The sequence below is a fragment of the Gorilla gorilla genome, chromosome X (genome assembly GCF_029281585.2).
Source record: "Gorilla gorilla gorilla isolate KB3781 chromosome X, NHGRI_mGorGor1-v2.1_pri, whole genome shotgun sequence".
In the NCBI taxonomy this organism is placed as follows: domain Eukaryota; kingdom Metazoa; phylum Chordata; class Mammalia; order Primates; family Hominidae; genus Gorilla; species Gorilla gorilla.
The window spans coordinates 153,542,474-153,563,679 of NC_073247.2; the positions used below are offsets into that span (position 1 = coordinate 153,542,474).

Sequence of the window (21,206 nt, forward strand, 5' to 3'; positions counted from 1 at the left end):
TATAGATATCAAATGCTTCAGAGGAGACTGAATATTCCAAGAGAAAGTATGTGTAATATTGATAAGTATGTTCTCCAAAACAATGAAGTTAAATTAGAAATCAACAAATAAATAAATTTGTGAATTACACAAACAATTGAAAATTAAACTACACATTTCAAATAACCCATAGGCTAAAAAATAAATCGTAGAGATAATTAGAAGAATGTCTTTAGCTGAATAAAAATAAAACCAAATATCAGAATTTATGAGGTCTGGCTAAAGCAGTGTTTAGAGGGAAATGTATAGCTATGATGCTTATATTAGAAAAGAAGAAAGATCGTAAGTAAATTAATCTCAACTTCTACCTTCAGAAATAGAAAAAGAAGAGCAAATTAAATCCAAAGCATACAGAAAAAGTAAATATAAAGATTAAAGCAGAAATTAATAAAAGAAAAAACAAAGTAAATACAGAAAATCCATGCAGCTAAATGTTGATTCTTTGAAAATGAAAACAAAATTGACAGCCTTGTACCTAGACTGAACAAGAAATTAGGAGAGTGGATATTGCATAGTCAGGATTATCCAGAGAAACAGGACCACCAACAGGGTATGCATGTGTGTATGTGTATGTATACATATGTGTGTGTAGTATGTGTGTATAAATATATATACACGCATCTATATGTATACACATGTATACACATACACATGTATACACATGTATACACATACACATGTATACACATGTATACACATACACATGTATACACATGTATACACATACACATGTATACACATGTATACACATACACATGTATACACATGTATACACATGTATACACATGTATACACATGTATACACATGTATACACATACACATGTATACACATGTATACACATACACATGTATACACATGTATACACATACACATGTATACACATGTATACACATACACATGTATACACATGTATACACATACACATGTATACACATGTATACACATACACATGTATACACATGTATACACATACACATGTATACACATGTATACACATACACATGTATACACATGTATACACATACACATGTATACACATGTATACACATACACATGTATACACATACACATGTATACACATACACATGTATACACATACACATGTATACACATACATATGTATCTAAAGAGGCAGCTATATAGAGAGATATTTATTTTAATGAATGGTTCACTTATTATTCTCAGAACTGGAATAAGACAAGGATACCCACTCTCACAACTCCTATTCAACATATTACTGAAAGTCTTAGCCAGAACAATCAGAAAGGAGAAAAAAAAATGAAAGATGTAGAAACAGAAAAATAAGAAGTCAACCTATCTATCTTCACTGACAATATGATTCTATAAATAGGAAACCCTGAAGACTCCACCAAAAGGCTTCTAGAACTAATAAACGACTTTAGTAAAGTTTCAGGATACAAAATCAATGTACAAAAATTAGTAGCATTTCTATACACAAATAACATCCAGGCTGAGAGTCAAACGAAGAACACAATTTCATTTAAAATAGCCAAACGAAAGTGAAATACCTAGAAATATATCTAAGCAAGTGGGTGAAAGATCTCTACAAGGAGAACTACAAAGCATAGAGAAAAGAAATCAGTGACAACACAAATAAATGAAAAAAAATACTTGTTTATGGATTGAAAGAATTAATATTGTTAAGATGGTCATACTGCCCAAAGCGATTTATAGATTCAATGTTATCCCTATCAAATTGCCAACATCATTCTTTACAGAAGTAGAAGAAACTATTCTAAAATTCATATGGAATCCAAAAAGAGCCTGAATAGCCAAAGCAATACTAAGGAAAGGACAAATACCTGAGGTGATGTATACCCCATTTACTTTGATATAATTATCATGCATTGCATGTCTGTATCGAAATATCTCATGTACCCCATAAATATATACACCTAATATGTACTCACAAAAATTAAAATAAATACATTTATAGAAAGAACAAAGTCAGAGGCCTCACATTACCCAGTTACAAACTATACTATAAGGCTACAATAACCAAAAAAACATGGTAGTGGTATAAAAAGAGACACACAGACCAATGTGTCTCTTACAGAAAAGAAAACTCAGAAATAAAGTCACACACCTCCAATCATCTGATATTTGACGAGGCCAACGAAAACAAGCAATGGGGAAAGGACCCCTTGTTCAATAAATAGTGCTGGGATACCTGGCTAGCCATATGCAGAAGAATGAAACTGAACCACTACCATTCATTAAATATATAGAAATTAACTCAAGATGAATTAAAAATTTAAATGGAAGACCTCAGACTATAAATATCCTAAAAGAAAACCTAGGAAACACTTTTTTTTGACATTGACTTTGGCAAATAATTTATGGCTAAGTCCCCAAAAGCAACAGCAATAAAACCAAAAATTGACAAGTGGGACCTAATTAAATTAAAGAGCCAAACAGAGTAAACAGCCTACAGAATGGGACAGCATATTGGTAAACTATGCATCTAACAAAGGTCTAGTATCCAGAATCTATAAGGAACTTAATAAGGAAAAATCAAATAACCCTATTAAAATTAGTAAAGGACATAAGCAGACACTTCTCCAAAGGAGACATGAAAGTGGCCAACAAACACGAAAAATTGCTCAGCATCACAAATCATCAGAGAAATACAAATCAAAACCACAATGAGATACCACCTCACACCAGTCAGAATGGCTACTATTAAAAGGTCAAAAAATATCACACGCTGGCAATGCTGCAGAGAAAAAGGAATGCTTATACACCGTTGTTGGGAATGAAAATTTCTTCAGCCACTGTGGAAAGCAGTTGGAGATTTATCAGAGAACTTAAAACAGAGCAATCCCATTACTTGATATATACCCAAAGGAATAGAAATTATTCTACCAAAAAGACACATGCACTCATATGTTCATCACGGTGCTATTCACAATAGCAAAGACATGCAATCAACCTAGGTGCCCATCAAAGGTTGACTGGATTTTTTAAAATGTGGTACATATACATCATGGAATACTATGCAGCTATAAAAGTGATAATATCATATCCTTTATGGCAACATGAATGGAGCTGGAAGCCATTATGCTAAGAGAGTTAATGTGGAAACATAAAACTAAATACCACATGTTCTCACTTATAAGTGGACGATAAACACTGTGCGCACATAGACATAAACATGTGAACAATAGAAACAGCAGGCTACTAGAGCAGGGAGGGAGGAAGGGAGGCATGGGTAGGAAAACCACCTATTGGGTACTATGCTCGCTACTTGGGTGATAGGATCTATACTCCAACCTCAGCACTGTGCAATATACCACGTAATAAGTCTGCACCTGTACCCCTTATATGTAGAATAAAAGCTGAAATTTTTTAAAAAAGGTTCACTTGAACGTGGAGGTGTAAGTTCAAAATCTTCCGGATAGGCAAATAAGCTGGAGATGCAGGAAAGTGTTATAGTCCAAGTTCAAAGACAATCAGCTGGCAAAATTCCTTCTTACTCAGAGTAAGTCAATGTTTATTCTATTAAGGCCCTTCCATGGTTAAACAATACCCACACACATTATGGAGGGTAATCTATTTCACTCAAAGTTCACCAATTTAAGTATTAATCTCTTCCAAAAATCAACTTCACAAAAATATCCAGAATAATGTTTAACCAAATATCTGGGCAGTATGCCCCAGACAAATTGACATATAAAATCAACCATCACAGACAAATCACCAAAGCCAGTGCTGAAAAGAAGACATCACTACAGACTTTAAAGAAGATAAAAAGATTATAAGAGAATACTATGAAAATGTTATGCCCAAAATTAGAACATTTAGATGAAACTGATTAATTCCCTAGAAAGACTCAAAATTGTTGGATCAGACTCAAGAAGAAATAGAAAATCTGAATATAACTATCACAGAAGATTGAAATTCTAATGAAAAAGCCACACACACACAAAGACCAAACTCGGATTACTTCAGTAATAAATTTTACCAAGCTTTTTTAAGAAAAATTAATATTAATTCACCACAAACTCATCCAACAAATAGAAGTAGGATTAGTGATTACAAATTGAGACTTGACATACTAACTAAAAAACAGTTTGTTTTGGTTCCAATCCATGTGATTCTTCAGTTTTCATTTTATTTCTCCATCACTTCCAATTTAACCATTGTCCCTGTGACAGTTGGCCTGTTGGATATTGGGGGTAGTCTCAGTCTGTCTAGATCACTGAAGCATCTTTGTCGACATGGTAGGTAAATTGATGATGAAAATGATTGTCTTTAGAGCTTGAATTCTTACTATGTGCTACACTCCTTGTTTGGCACTTTTAATATATTATATTAAATATTATTATTTTAAGTACTATTAATTGCATCAGATTGTGAGGGCTGTGTTTCTGTTAATGCCTAGATTGAAATACAAGTTTGTCTTATGTGGGTTCTGCTTAATATTTAAAAAAATTAGGCTGATGTTCTTATTAAGATTTTATTTGTATATCATAAAATTAATTATTAAAAGTATACAGTTCAGTGGTTTTGGGTATATTCACAAGATTGTTCAACTGTCACCACTATTTCGAGAACATTTTAATAACCTGAAAGGAAATTTTACACCTGTTAGCAACCACTCTGCATTTTTTCCTTGTCCCAGACTCTGACAATCACTAATCTATTTTTTAATCCCTATGAATTTGCCTATTGTGAACTATCTTAGGACCCTTCTTGGCAATGAATTGACCACAAATGTGTGAATTTATTTCTGAACTCTTCTATTTCATTGATCTGTATGTCTATACTTGTGTCAGTATCATACAGTTTTAATTACTGTAACATTGCAGTACATTTCAAAATCAGAAAGTATGACAATTCCAACTTTGTTCTTTTTTATTAAGATTGTCATGGGTATTCTGGGTCCCCTGCATTTCCATATGAAATTATGATCAGCTAATTCATTTCTGCAAAAATTGACAGTTTGAATTTTGGTAGGGCTTGCATTGTTTCTACAGATCAATGTGAGCAGTATTGCCATCTTAACAATATTAGGTCCTCCAATCCATGAACATAGAATGCCTTTCCACTTGTTTAGGTCTTTTTTTTTTTTTTTTCAAATCACTATTATAGTTTTCATTGTGTAAGCATTGTAATTCTTTACTTAAATTTAATCCTAAGTATTTATTTTACTGTTGCTATTGTAAATGGAATTATCTTAATTTCATTTTCAATTTTTTTACTAGTTCATAGAAATACAACTGAGTTTTTGTATATTGAGCTTGTATTCTGAAACCTTGCTGAGCTCATTTATTATATCTAATAGTACTTTTGTGTGTATGTGCGGATCCTTTAGGATTTTCTATATATCAAATCACACAGTCTGCAATAGAGAGAGTTTTATTTCTTTCTTTCCAATTTGGATGCCTTTTCCTCCTTTTGCTTGCCTAATTGCACTAGGTTATACTTTCAGCTCTATGTTGAATAGAAATGGTCGTTGTCTTGTTTTTGATATTAGGAGAACAGATTTCAGTCTTTCATCTTTGAGTATCATGTTAGCTGCAGGGGTTTTTTATGCACTCTTTGTCAAGTTGAGGGTGTTTCTCTCTATTCCTAGTTTGTTGAGTTGTTTTCTTTTTTCAGTCATGAAAGGGTGTGTTAGATTTGGTGAAATTTCTTTCCACGTCTATTAAGATGATTGTTCTTTATTCTATTTGTTTGGTGTATTACATCAATTTCTTTTTGAATGTTAAGCTAATCTTGATTTCCTGGGATATATCCGATTTGGTCTTGTCATATTACCATTTTTGTATTGCTAGATTTTGTTAGCATTTCTGAGGATTTTTGAATATATAGTCACATGAGATATTGGTTTGTAGTTTTCTTGTAATTTTTAAAATCTGGTTTAGTATTACAGAATGAGACAGGTAGCACTTCATCTGTTTCTACTTTACAAACTATTTTCTAAAAGATTCATGGTAATTCTGTTTTTAAATCTTTAGTGAAATTCACCAGTGAAGTCACTGGACCTGGGCTTTTCCTTGTGGGATTTCTTTATGACTAAGTAAATCTCTTTATTTATTACAGGTCTATTCAGATTTCTATGTGTTATTTGTAATTCGAAAGGCAACCCTTGTGGTATGTGGTATGCTGACTACATCCGCCTTTTAAAAAGAGGGAAACAAAGGTTAAATTTCTTGCCCAAGTCTTTGAAGGTAATAAGTGGCAAAGCTAGGTTTCTGGTCAATCGTGCTCCAAGAAGCATGTCAGTTTTTGAATCACACACACTTCCACAGACACTGATTAAAATTATGTATTCCCTTTGATATAGCCTGGGTGCTTTGAAGTAAATGTCTACTGGAAAACCAAACTCCGGGGAGTATTTTGGTGCAGATTGTGGACATCTTGTTAAAAGATTTAATTAGAGCCATTTTTGTTTATCTCTCCTCCATCTGGAAGTAATACTTTGGTAATGTTTTTATTTGCATCTTATCTAATGATTTATTTTTACTTTATATGGAATGGACAAACTGAATTCCTCCTGCTAAAGAAAATTATATTTTTCTGCTAAATTTATTTCTCTTTCTGAGACACTTGTTTTTATAAGACAGATTTCTGGACTTTCACTATGAAGAATCCAGAGATTAGGTGGCACATAAGAAAAGTGTTACAGACCAAGCGGCTGGTGCCAAAACACCAAAAGCAATGGCAGCAAAAGACAAACTTGACAAATGGGATCTAACTAAACTAAGGAGCTTCTGCACAGCAAAAGACACTACCCTCAGAGTGAACAGGCAACCTACGAAATGGGAGAAAATTTTTGCAACCTACTCATCTGACAAAGGGCTAATATCCAGAATCTACAATGAACTCAAACAAATTTACAAGAAAAAAACAAACAACCCCATCAAAAAGTGGGCGAAGGACATGAACAGACACTTCTCAAAAGAAGACATTTATGCAGCCAACAGACACATGAAAAAATGCTCATCATCACTGGCCATCAGAGAAATGCAAATCAAAACCACAATGAGATACCATCTCACACCAGTTAGAATGGCAATCATTAAAAAGTCAGGAAACAACAGGTGCTGGAGAGGATGTGGAGAAATAGGAACACTTTTACACTGTTGGTGGGACTGTAAACTAGTTCAACCATTGTGGAAGTCAGTGTGGCGATTCCTCAGGGATCTAGAACTGGAAGTACCATTTGACCCAGCCATCCCATTACTGGGTATATACCCAAAGGACTATAAATCGTGCTGCTATAAAGACACATGCACACGTATGTTTATTGCGGCATTATTCACAATAGCAAAGACTTGGAACCAACCCAAATGTCCAACAATGATAGATTGGATTAAGAAAATGTGGCACATACACACCGTGGAATACTATGCAGCCATAAAAAATGATGAGTTCATGTCCTTTGTAGGGACATGGATGAAATGGGAAATCATCATTCTCAGTAAACTATCGCAAGAACAAAAAACCAAACACCGCATATTCTCACTCATAGGTGGGAATTGAACAATGAGATCACATGGACACAGGAAGGGGAATATCACACTCTGGGGACTGTTGTGGGGTGGGGGTAGGGGGGAGGGATAGCATCGGGAGATATACCTAATGCTAGATGACGAGTTAGTGGGTGCAGCGCACCAGCATGGCACATGTATACATATGTAACTAACCTGCACAATGTGCACATGTACCCTAAAACTTAAAGTATAATTAAAAAAAAAAAAGAACAGTGTTACAGAAAAAAAGAGAAAAGTAATTTTAAAAAATCATGCAGGGTAAGGTTTTGTGGGTGTTTTAAGGTGATGGTTTGAGAGGTAAGAGCTGAGGAAAGGCAAAGCGATGAGGAAAAGTGGTTATGATTAATTGAACCCCCTCTTATGTTTCCTGATAAACAGAAGTTAATGATTCTTTTTTTGCCAATAGACTAAGTGTATTTAGTTACAAGGCTAGACCATGTTTGAACCATGAGGGTCCCAACTTATATTACCATCACACTCTTATCCCACAATAAGGATGTATGTGACTTTGCTTTTGTACATGTGCCAACCTTATATAAAAGGTGATAGTGGACTTGAATCTAGTTTGCATGGGACTAGATTGATTTAATCACTCATTAAGTTGGCAGATTATTTTGAGCCAATTTTGTTCTAAGCCCTGCGATAGATTATGGGTGAATAAGATAGTCATGATCTCTGTCTTTATGTAATTTATAGCCCAGGAAGGGAGATTGATATTTAATGGTTATTATATACGATAGATATTTAGTGGTTGCACACACACAGATGATTACAATTTATGGTATGTCCTATGAAGAGAAAGAAAAAGGAATTATGGGAGATAAACATACTAGATGTAAGTTAAGTGGATGGGAATGGTCAAGAAAACTACCTGTGAGGTAGTGATTTCAAGCTAAGACCTGAAATCTGAGTAGGAGTAACTAAGGTGATTGAAATGGTTTGGCTCTGTTTCCCTGCCTAAATCTCATCTTGAATTGTATTCTCATAATTCCTACATGTTGTGGGAGGGACCCGGTAGGAGATAATTGAATCGTGGGGGTGGTACCCCCATACTATTCTCATGGTAATGAATAAGTCTCAGGAGATCTGATGGTTTGATCAGGGGTTTCTGCTTTTTCATGTTCCTCATTCTCTCTTTGCCTGCTGCCATCCGTGTAGGATGGGACTTGCACCTCGTTGCCTTCTTCCATGATTGTGAGGCTTCCCCAGCCACGTGGAACTGTAAGTCCAATTAAACCTTATCTTTTGTAAATTGTCCAGTCTTGAGTATGCCTTTATCAGCAGCCAGAAAACAGATTAATACGGTGATGAATGTTCCAGTCAAAAGATTCTGCATGTGGACAAGTCCAAAATTGGGAAAGAGTTGGTCTGTTTTGAGTAATTAAAGTCACCATGTAAAAATATACAACTGAAGAGGTAGGCAAGGGTGAGATCACACAGATAGTGTTAATAACTTTAAAAATATGTCATCTTGTGCTCACATGGGAGTTAGTCATAGGTACATTTGGGAACTAATTTCTTCATCTTTCCCTAACTGGAATTTTCAGACATTCAAGAGCAAAATATAAGTATTTCAGAAGACCAAGTTTAAGAACATCTAGATTTTGAGAGTGCTCACTCTCAGGAGCATATGTACAGATTTGCTAAGTGGTAAGACAGGTAACACTGAAAAATTCACATTGTGTAGTTGGCTGTCCACTAATCCAACAGTGTGCAACTGACACTAGCTAGACAAGGTTATAGGTCTTTGGCTAGAAGATAGTTGTTTTTTTTTCTCTGGATCAGTATGTTATGTACTGCTGTGCTCTATGCATTTTCCTCATTCAATTAGACACAATGTTCTCAGTTTCAAGATATAGAAGGTGAGGTTCATGTAGATGGAGTGGTCTTCTTATGGTTGATGGGAGTGTTCAATACCTTATTAAAGCTCTTATATCTAGAAAATCCTATTCAATCAATATTTTAAAACTACTAATCATTTATTCACTAAAACTAATAATGTATTAATAACTAATAGTCATTACCTTATTAATTTTTCCCAAAACATTGTTCAATAAGTTAGAAATACTTGTGAACTGAGACTATACTCAAGAACATCTAGACATTTTCATATATCTTTCACAGCTATAATATATATATATGATATAACATAACATGTGTAGAAAGAATAAATGAAAAGCATATTTTATTTTGGTGAAAGTTTGAAAAATCAATACCTAACCGAAAGCTAGAAAAATGCCCAGTTCCTAATATATTCTGCGACTGAGAATCTTAAGAAGGTTCCATTTTTAACCACATGCAGGTTCAAAATGTAAGTAGCAACATTAAACTTACGCTTTTCATTTCATGAACCATGTATAAAACAGGTAGCTAAATTGAAAATAGTTAATTTTAGGTTTTATTGTATCATCTAACATCCATGCATGGGGAAAATAAGGCTTTGGAGTATTATCTTTCTTTCTATTCTCTTGTTTATGGATTACATATTTTTCAGTAAGCATATCTGAAATAGAACTACAGGAGAAATTGAAAGAAACAAAAACAGTGCATCCAAGTTGGCGACTAGAACATCAATGGATGGCTTTTAAACTTCTAAGAAACCATCTGGAGCAATAACAGTATTGATCAGTATTCATCATAGTACCCAAGAAAGGCTAAAGGTGTCCAGGTTGTGATATAGATGGACATCAGACCTAACCCTTGATCTAATATTTCTGAGACATGTACCCATCATCTTGTGAACATGTGGCTGGATGAATCCATCTTTGTTAGTTGGCTTTGGTTTTTCATAACTTAGAAAGCGAAAGACAAGCCCAAGTAATATGCACACCGTGATGCTAGACAATGGAGCACATCCTTGTGAGGGAGTTGCATTGCCTGAAGTAAGGTGACCATGACCACATGTGAGGCGAATTTAGTGCTACATAATTTAGGAGTCCTTCTTAAAACATCTCAAAGTTTTTCTACCAGAGCTTTAAAAAGTTTCCCAACAGAGGAATATTTGCCATATTTGCAAAAAAGGATGGCCCTTTTCTATACTTTAATTCTGGATCCACTGAATGCTACCAACTGAGAGAGTCGGCTTTTTAAAATATTTAATGATTACTTTTAACTGACACACAATTATACATATTTATTGGGTACAGTGTGATATTTCAATACATGTGTACAATGTGCCATAATCAAATAAAGGTATATATCCAAAAAAAACTATATCAATATGTTGAAAAAGATTCTCATGTTCATTGCAGCATTATTCACGATAGCCAACATGTGGAATCAACCTAAGTGTTCATCAATAGGTGAATAGATAAAGAAAATGAGGTACTGACACATAATGTTATACTATTGAGCCATAAAAAGAAGGAAGTCCTGTTATTCACAGCAACATGGATGAGCCTGGAGGACGTTATGTTAAGTGAAATAAATCAGACACAGAAAGATAAATACTGCATGTTCTCACACATATGTGGAAGGGAGCAGCTTTAAAGCAAAAATTATACTACAATTTGGCTTTCATTACTGATATGTCTATGCCAGGGAGAGAGAAAACAAGTAATTGCAAATGCAAACACCCTGACAAAGAGAGAACTTCAGTGGATCTGTCCAGCATCCCTGAACGTTTTGGATGAGAAGTTCTTTGGAGAATTTCATGAGAGCCATGGACTCACTTGCCAGAAAAATTCATGCTGTAGAGGCAGCCATTAGTTTATTCAGTAAAATCTGCATGTAATTTCAGGGGATCATCGACCCTTTTATGTGCTTAAATAAGCCCTTGTCTCCCAAGTTAAGAACTCTTGGACTAAATAATTATCACATTAGAATGTAATTGTGAAAAAAAACAGGCTTTCAGAACTTGGCATTGATAAGGAGACTGGGCTCCAGAAATAGATCTGCTTATCTGTAAGTAGTGGCCCAAATCCACTGATTTTTGCCTACAGGTGCGAATTGATTAGCTAATCAAAGCTGCTTTTTTATTGTAGATTACCTTTAGAATTCTTTCCCAGCTTCCAGGTTAACTGGGTCCCTTCAGTTCTCCACAAACCTCTATATTTTCCACATTTTCGCGTCAGGTTTCTGTAGCACCCTGTCATGTTTGGAATATAAACCAAACTCCTTTTATGTCCTAGTAGTGTCTGCTTCTTCTAGTTCTTGTCCGTTTCTTGTATCCCGTGCTGTAGCTCCCTCCTTCCTGCATGAAGCTTTAGTTATGGAAACGTTACACAGCTTCTTGAACATGTCAGGCTTGTTCCTGCCTAAGAACTTGGATCCTTGCTGATCTTAATGCCTGGAATGTTCTTTCCTATACTCCAGATGACTCCACCCCACTTTACTCAAGTCTCTCCTCCAATGTTAACTACTCACAGAGCCTTTCCTTGACACCTGAAACAGGCACCACCCTCACTCCATGAATATTTTCCTCACCTTGGTTTTTCTTTATAATACTTAAAACTCTCTGGTAACTATCTGGCTCATTTGCTAATTGTATTGCACTCCAGTATAATATGCAATTCAAAAGAGTGAGAAATATTAACTGCTGTATTTTGAGCACCTCGAACAGAGTCTATCACATCATAGGTTCTTAATGTCTATATCTTGAAAAAATAAGTGTATGATGAATGAATACATGCATAGTAACTACTGTGATGGACAGCATTAATTTACATAAATTAATTTGAGGGAGGATACTAATTTCCCATTTAAGGTGATAGTTACACTTTATGTAAGTTATAACTTTATATACTTATAACTTATACATATAAGTTAGTCTGGATATTTCATTGAATTATTACTCAATAGAGAATAAAGAACAATATCATTAAAGTTTGTTGTTACCAGAAAATGTCAGGATGCATGCAGCTTTTTTTGGTAAGATTAAATAATCCACATTTACAACTCAGATGGATTATCTGATGCTTCTTCAGCAAAGGAAGGGTCAAGTTTGTCTTAGGCTGAAAAATATTCGTTTATGTAATTCCAAGTATCGGTTGTTTGCTCAAATCCACATGGAATTTAATGATTTAAGGTCATGGGGAAGCGCATTTTGTTACACTTCTAATTTAAGTGAGGGAATTATCTTATATGGGTGCCTTTCTCATATAATCAACAATCTCTAAAACCTCGTTTCTTACAAGTAATCGATTTTGTTTTATTTTTATGACTTTATTTTATTTACATATATAATTTTACATAAATGCATTATCTGTGCTCATATTCACATATTCATTTTTTAAAATTATTCTTTATGTTGTTTGATTTCCAATTCTCCCAACTTAGCATCTGCCTGGTAACCCAAATCAATAAATATGTGTGTATGTATTTGTGAGATACATACACACACACCATGGAAGCCCTTGTTAAAAACCTAATACATATTATTGCATATTTATTTCTGCCCCCCACACATATATAAAACTATATATATAGTGTGTGTATGTTTGTGTTTGTGTTTGTATCTATATAACAACACACAACATACATACATTCATTCATAAATAATGAGTGTGGCTGGGTTTTTTGGGGGGTTTATTTTTAAAAAATGAAATATTATCCTCCACATTTTCCTGCATTTGTCGTTTCTCAGATTAGCCTACCTTGTGGAAATTCTTCCAGTCACCTTGTGTAACTCTAATTCATTATTTTAATAGCTATATAGTATTCCATAGTATGGTATATTACAAGTCATATGACTACCCCTAAATGAATGACCATTCGCTTTGTTTCTGTCTTTTTTTTTTCAAATTAACTTCCAAGACATCCTCGGGAATCCTAGAGAATTTTGTACCTATGAGACAGATTCCTCTGAATTAGTTTGCTAATAAGTGAGGGTTCTATCTTTCTATATTAGTAAGTGTTATCAGATAGCTTTCCAAAAAGATTTTAGTGAATTGTATATCTATTCTATTTGAAAGTTTCCTTTTGATTTGTATTTCCACCAAGAGCTGTCATTACTGATTATTTAATTGTTTGATGAGTGTAAAGTGATATCCATATTGCTTTAACTTGCATATCCCTGACTACTAATGAGTCTGAACATGCTTGCAGACTGTTTAGATTTACTTTTTTGTGAATACCCTATACATATCTGCTCACTACATTTTTATCTATTGAATTGGTTTTTATTAGCATCAGTAGGAGACCCCTTGGACATTACAGATATTAATCTTTTGTCTGTTATCTGCATTTTAAAAATATATATTCCAAAACACTTCTGATGCTACCAAAATGGCATAGCACCATTTATCTCATATCCTCCACCTTACAACTTAAAAACCCTGCACGTAACATTTCAAACAAACATCAAGTGACTCTAAAAGGTGGAATAAAAAAGGTAAACTACAGAGGGATTTAGGACTTAAGGAACAACATGACAGTGAGTTTTGGGGGTTTTCTTATTGTCTCCCCTATATCCCAGATAGGGCACTGCAGACATTTCCAACCCAGAACTGTCAACAAAAAAGACAAAAATCTTCCAAGGAAAACCTATTGCCCAAAGCCAAAAGAGAAGGAACGGCTTGGCCTAATGACAGAAAAGCTTTTTGCAATACGTGTCCTATTCTAGCCAAACATGAAAAGACAAAGCTCAATAACCTCTTCTGCCCTTCCCTCCTACCACTTAGTTTTATCAGGGAGGACTGGGAATATGATCTCACATCCCCTCTATTGCTGAAACTGCTGGTATTCAGATTCCCTTGTCAGGGTAATGCTGTCAAGGCTTAGCAGGGAGTTAGCCTTCCATCTCTACCTGGCAAAAGCAGGCAACAATTTTCCCAAAGGATGGTGTAGATGAGCCTAGCAGAGAGCTGATCTTCCATCCCCCAGTTGGCAGAGGTAGGATGTGCTCTGATTTCCCTACCAGGGTAGTGTCAGCAGGATCCAAAGGCAAGCCAATCCAGTTCCATCACAGTGATGACACTAATCTAGACAGTTCAAAACAAGTATAGTTGGCACTTTGCTCCCTCTTGATTCAAATAAATGGAAAGACAGCTTATGTTTATAAACATAAAATGATACAGTTTATGTGGAATAAAGTTTAATGGTTTCACAAAAAATTAAACATAAAATTGCCATGTGATCCAGTAATTCTACTTCTGAGTATATATCTAAAAGAAGTGAAAATGGCAACTCTAACAGATATGTGTACACCCACATATATAGCAACATTATTTCCCAAAGCAAAAATGTGGAAACAACCCAAATGTCTGCTGAAAGATGAGTGAATAAACAAGATGTGGTACAGACAACCCGTAGAATATTGTTCATCCTTAAATATGAAGGAAATTCTGACACACTACAACATGAATGAACCTGGAAGACATTATGCTAAATTAAATAAACCAATCATAAAAGGACAAATACTTTATAATCCCACTTATGTGAGGTATCTAGCATAGACAAATTAAGGCAGACAAAGTAGAATGGCAAATGACAAGTTGTAGGAGTGGTGGTGGGGAATGTGGAGTTGTTTAATGGATAAAGAGTGTCAGTTTGGCATGCAAAGTAGTTCTGGAAGTGGATGGTGGTGATGGTTGCATAACAATGTGAATGTACTTAGTGCCATGGAACTGTATACTTAGAAATCATAGCATTTGCAGCAACCTGGATTGAGTTGGAGACCATTTGTAATAGTAAAATTGTTATTATATATATTTCACCATAATTAAAATGTCTTTATTTGTAAAAGTACAAAGATAATTTTGAAGCTTTATATTTAAAGAAGGAATGTATGGATGTGATCTGGCCAGATGGATTTGATGCCCTGGACAGATATGATGAGCAAAGATGTCTATTGATTTTGGTATGTCTAAGGCCATCCGAGGACGCTAGATACACTGAATTGAAAGAGTATTAAAATTGTGTCATTAAAATGGAGGTAAAAGATCTTTACAAGAAAAAAGATCTCTACAAAACATGTCAAAAATAATTGCAAAGGACACAAAGAAATTGAAAGACATCCCATGCTCATGCACCAGAAGAATTAATATAATTAAAATAACCATATCTGCCAAAGAAATCTAGAGATTCAGTGCAATTTCCATCAAAATATCAATGCCGTTTTTCACAGAATTAGAAAAAAAATATGAAAATTTGTATGGAACCAAAAAAGAGCCACAATAACCAAAGTAATCCTCAGCAAAAAGAGAAAAGCTGGAGGCGTAACACTACCTGACTTCAAAATATTGTATAAGCTAGAGTAACCAAAACAGCATGGCATTGATATAAAAAGTAGACACAATGGAATGAAATGAAAAACCCAAAAACAAATCCATATATTTACAACCATCTGATCTTCAACAAAGCCATCAAGAACGTACACTGGGGAAAGGGCAGCCTCTTCAGTAATGGTGCTGGAATATGTGGATAACCAGATGCAGAAGAATGAAACTGGACTCCTACTTTTTACCATATACAAAAATCAGCTTGAGATAAGACAACTCAAGATTTTACTTAAAGGTAAAACCTGAAAGTGTAAAACTACTGGAAGAGAATAAGGAAAGCTCTTCAGAACATTGGTCCAGGCAAAGATTATATGGCTAAGATTTCAAAAGCAAATGCAACAAACACAAAAATAGGCAAATGGGACTATATTACACTAAAAAGTTTCTGCTCAGCAAAGGAACCAATAAACAAAGTGAAGAGACAGTGTCTTGAAAGGAAGAAAATATTTGCAAATGATTTATCCAACAAGGGACTACTACTGAGCATATATCAGGAAATCAGACAACTCAACAATTTTTTAAAATCCCATTAAAAAGTAGACAAATGACACGAATACACATTTATCCAAAAAACACATACTAATGGCCAAGAAGTATGGGAAAAATGCTTAATATCTCTAAGCATCAGGTAAATACAAATCAAAACCACAATGAGATATTATCTTACCATAGGTAGAATGCCTATTATGAAAAGACAAAAAAAATCAGATGCTGGTGAGGATGTGGGAAAAAGGAAACTCTTATACACTGCTGTGAGAATGTAAATCAGTACAGATGCAATGGAAAACAGTATTGATATTTCTCAGAAAACTGAAAAAAAGAACTATCATATGATCCAGCAAATCCACTACTGGCTATTTATCCAAAGGGAAAGGAATCAATGTATCAAAGGAATACCTGCATATTCATGTTTACTGAAGCACCATTCACAACAGCAAAGATACAGATTCTACCCAGATGTCCACCAAGGGAGAATGGATAAGGAAAATGTGGTATATATCCACAATGGAATATTATTCTGCCATGAAAAGAAAGAAGTTTTATTTGCAGCAACATGGATGGAGCTCCAGGTCTTTATGTTAAATGATGTAAACCAGGCACAGAAAGACAAATATCACATGTTCTTACTCATATGTGTGAGATAAAGTGTTGATCACATGGAGATAAAAAGTGGAATGATGGATACCAGAGACTGGGGAGTGTGAGTGAATGGTTTCAGCAGGGGTTGGGGTGGTGAAGAGAGGTTGGTTAGTGGGTACAAACATACAGTTAGGTAGAATTAATAGTTTCAAATGTTGATTGCAGAGCAGAGTGATTGTAGTAACAGCAATGTATTATAATTTTCAAAATAGCTAGAAGAGAGAGCATGAAATGCACCAGCACATAGAAATGATAAAAACTTGGGTCACAGATATCCCAAATACCCAGACTTGTTTATTACACATTCTATACATGTAACCAAATTTCACATGTACCCCATAAATATGTACATATATTTTTATAGCAAAAAAATTAAAAATGAATCTTAAAAATCTTGAAATTGCAGAATCTGAGTAATGGATATATGGGGTTTCACTACTACCTTATCTATTTTGTTTATTTTAAAAAATTATTCATAAAGGTTTTTAAAGTGTGAAAAAATCCTATAGAGTATATCATACCAAATCTATGATATTCTAGAACAAGCAAAACTATAGAGACAATGCAAGGATAAGTTGTTGTTGGAGGTTCGTTGGAAGGAGGAAGAGGGATGACTAGATGGGACACAGGGGCATTTTAGGACGGTGAAACGATTCTATGTGATACTGTAAGAGTGGATACATGACATTATATATTTGTCAGTATCTACAGAATGTAAAACAAAGAATGAACCCTAGCTAAATTGTAAATTTTAGTTAATAATAATATATTAACATACATTCATCAATTGCAGTACGTGTACCACATTACAAGATGTAAACAATATGGAAAACTGTGGGGAGGTTAGTGGATATGTGAGAACTCTGTATTTTCTTATCAATTTGTTTTGGTAAAACATAATAATATTCTAGAACATAAAGCCTATTCATTTTAAAATATGCAAGCTATTTGAAAATGCACTTCAATAAAAAAGATATACAGAGCACAAAATTATATGAAAAGATGCTCAGCATAATTTATCCTTGGGGAAGTGCAAATTAAACCACAATAAGATTCTACTACATACTAATTAGAGTGGCTAAAAAATCCTAAAATATCAGATATAAGAGATAATGTGAAACAAAAGGAACTACTCTCATTTATTGCTAGTTGGAAAAAATATATAGCGCTCGTTTGATGAAAGCGTTGTATTATCTGATTTATAGACATTCCGAAAAAGGTAAAAGGATACGAAAAACAGATCACTATTACTAGGGACTTGGAGGAGGCTGTTAGTTGACTACAAAGGTGAGGCATAGGGGATTCAACCCAAATTGCTGTGCATGTCAATAGTTGATTCCTCCTTGTTGGTCTGTAGAATTCCATTGTGTGGATGCACCTCAATTTGTTAATCCATTCACTTACAGAAAGACATTTCATATTTTTCAGCTTTTGGAAGTATGAATAGAGCTACTATAAACATTCATGTATAGGTTTCTGGCCTGGGCATGGTGGCTCACGCTTATAATCCCAGTACTCTGGGTAGCTGAAGCAGGAGGATCTCTTGAGCCCAGGAGTTCAAGACCAGCCTAGGCAACATAGTGAGACCTCATCTCTACAAAAAAAAAAAAAAAAAAAAATTAAAATGAAAAAGATAATAAAAATGAATGTACAGGTTTTTGTGAGAACATAAGGTTTTCAAATTTATTTCACACAGTAATGGTATTTCTGAGTCATATGGTAAGTGTATGTTTATAATGAGATCATGTTCTTTGCAGGAACATCGATGGGGCTGTAGGCGATTATCCTTAGGAAACTAACGCAGGAACAGAAAACAAAATACAGCATGTTCTCACTTATAAGTAGGAGCTAAATTATGAGAACACATAGATGCACAGAGAAGAACAACACACAGAGAAGCCTGTTGGAGGTTGGAGGGTGGCAGGAAGGAGAGGATCAGGAAAAATAACTAATGGGTACTAGGTTTAATATCTGGATGATGAAATAATCTGTACAGCAAACCCCCACAACACAAGTTTACCCATGTAACAAACCTGCACATGTACTCCTGAACTTAAAATAAATTTTAAAAAAAAGAAGTCTGGGGGAAATAAAAGAAATTTCCAGATAGTGACTGCACAGTTTTACATTCACACAGGGAACACAATAGTGTTCAAGATGCTCTTCATCCTTGCTAGCAGTTAGTAATGTCAGTGGATTTTTCAGCAGTCCTCAAAAATATGATGCATCTACCTTGATTTTAATTTGTTTTTCTGTAAAATCTAATGATGTAGGATAATTTTTCATGTGCTTATTTAACATTTGTATGTCAATTCTAGAAAAGTGTCTATTGGTGTATTTTGCCCATTTTGAAAATGTTTTCTAATTTTTGGATTTTGAAAGCCCTTTCTGTATTCTGGATACAGGTGCTTTTTGGATATGTAATTTATAAATATTTTTTTCAACCTGTCGTTTGACGTTTTCTGCTCTCAACAGTGTCTTTCTCAAAACTAATTTTTAAAATTATTGAGGATGTCTGATATATTGTTTCTTTTTGAATTTTGGTTTTATTTTTGAGGCATCTTTTCCTAATTCCAGGTCATAAGATTTACCCTATATTTTCTTATAAAATTTTATACTTTTTAATTTGACATTTTTTTTCTCTAATTGCTTTCACTCATCAAGGGAAAGACACTAAAGAAGAATAGAGTAGATCTTCCATCACAGGTAGAGGTTGCCCCAGCCTAGTCCTGCCCCTGATATTTGACCTGAGTAGCCTCAGAAAAAGGCCACAGATAAGGACTTTTCTGACTTTCATCTTGGGCATCTGAGGGAGGTGAGGCTTTTTCTGAGGGGTGGAACTTCAGATCAGCGAATGGATAGTCTTGTCCTCTACCCCACATACTTCAAGGTAAGGACTCTAAGGAAAGACTGAGGGGACCTCCTGCCACAGATACAGGGAGCTTTAGCCCTGCCCTCCCCGTACTGTTAGCCCTGGGTGGCCCAAGGCAGGTTTTCCCAGTTGTGATGTCCGTAGACTTCATTTTTGGGGCCTGAGGGAGGTGAGCCTTCCTCACCTTAGACTCAAGTCAGCAGAGAGAGAGAAGTTCCAGCTCCAGCATGCATTAAGGTGAGAATGCAGAGAAAGGACAAAGATAGCCTTCCTCTGTAGTTGGACTGAGCTTCAGAGAACCTTCCTCTTCGTGTGAATCCTGAGAGGTCCCATGCATGGGTATCAGGTAGCAACAACTCTCCCTATCCCCTGACATCCTTTTAGAGCATTTCATGGAGATGATATCCTTGGCGTGAGGAAGCCAGCCTCAAGTCAGCAGAAGGGCCGGGGTGAAGACCCTGATCAAGAGTAAATATGATTACCTTGAGAAATTGAAAAGTACACAGGGACCTCACAGAATCCAGTCCATTTCCACTCTTAGCCCTGGGAAGAAAAGATTTTTAAAATTGAGGAAGTCTAATATATCATTTTCTTAAATGAATCATGATTTAGTTTCAGGTATTACATCTCTTCGCCTAAGTCCAGTTCAAAAGATTTCCTCCTATGTTTTCTCATAAGTTTTATAGCTTCTAATTTAATTATAATCCATGGAGCTATAATCCATGTTAAAAAAATTTTTATATTAAGTATGTGATTCAGGTAAATTTTATTTTATATTTTTGCATGTGGATGTCCAGTTGAACTCATAGCATTGATTAAAATACCACTTTACACACATTTAATTGGCAAAAAGTAGAAAAACAAACAATATCAAGTGCTGATGACAATGTGAAAAAACAAAAACACTCTTGTACTGCTAATAGAAATGCAAGCTAGTGCAACCTTTTTGGAAAGCAATCAAGCCTACAGCGCTTGTACTCTACAACTTTGTAATTTCCTTCCTGGATATAGGCCCACAGAAACTCATATAAATGCACAACGAAACATGTAAATGAATATTAATTGAGCATAATTTCAAAGAGTAAAAAGTAACCACTAGGGGATTTCATAAGTAAAATGAAGTATTACATAAAAAAGGAATTTATCCAGGTATCTGGTAAATAAACCAAATCTATATGCTGCAATGAAAATGAAGCTCAAATAAGGCTTACCTTCAAAATAAGAAACGAAGCAAGATTTCTGACCAAATACTACTTCTGTACATTTAACACACACACACAATAGTATTACATACTTTCACATATGTGTAAATTAATATATGAATAGTGAAATAGACATTCACAAAACAAGCAAGAATGGGTGCCTTTGAGTGAAGGACAATAGCCAAGGGAGGTTGGATGAAGAAGAGAGA

The 21,206-nt window shown here is 34.8% G+C and overlaps 1 protein-coding gene across 1 annotated transcript in view; it reads left to right on the forward strand.

Annotated features, from left to right (window-relative positions):
- The window catches only part of MAGEC3 (MAGE family member C3), a 61,423-nt gene that overhangs the window by 9,114 nt on the left and 31,103 nt on the right, over positions 1-21,206 (forward strand). The window contains 1 exon segment of the mRNA XM_031005884.3: positions 19,679-19,813. Coding sequence (XP_030861744.2) covers positions 19,679-19,813 — 135 coding nt within the window.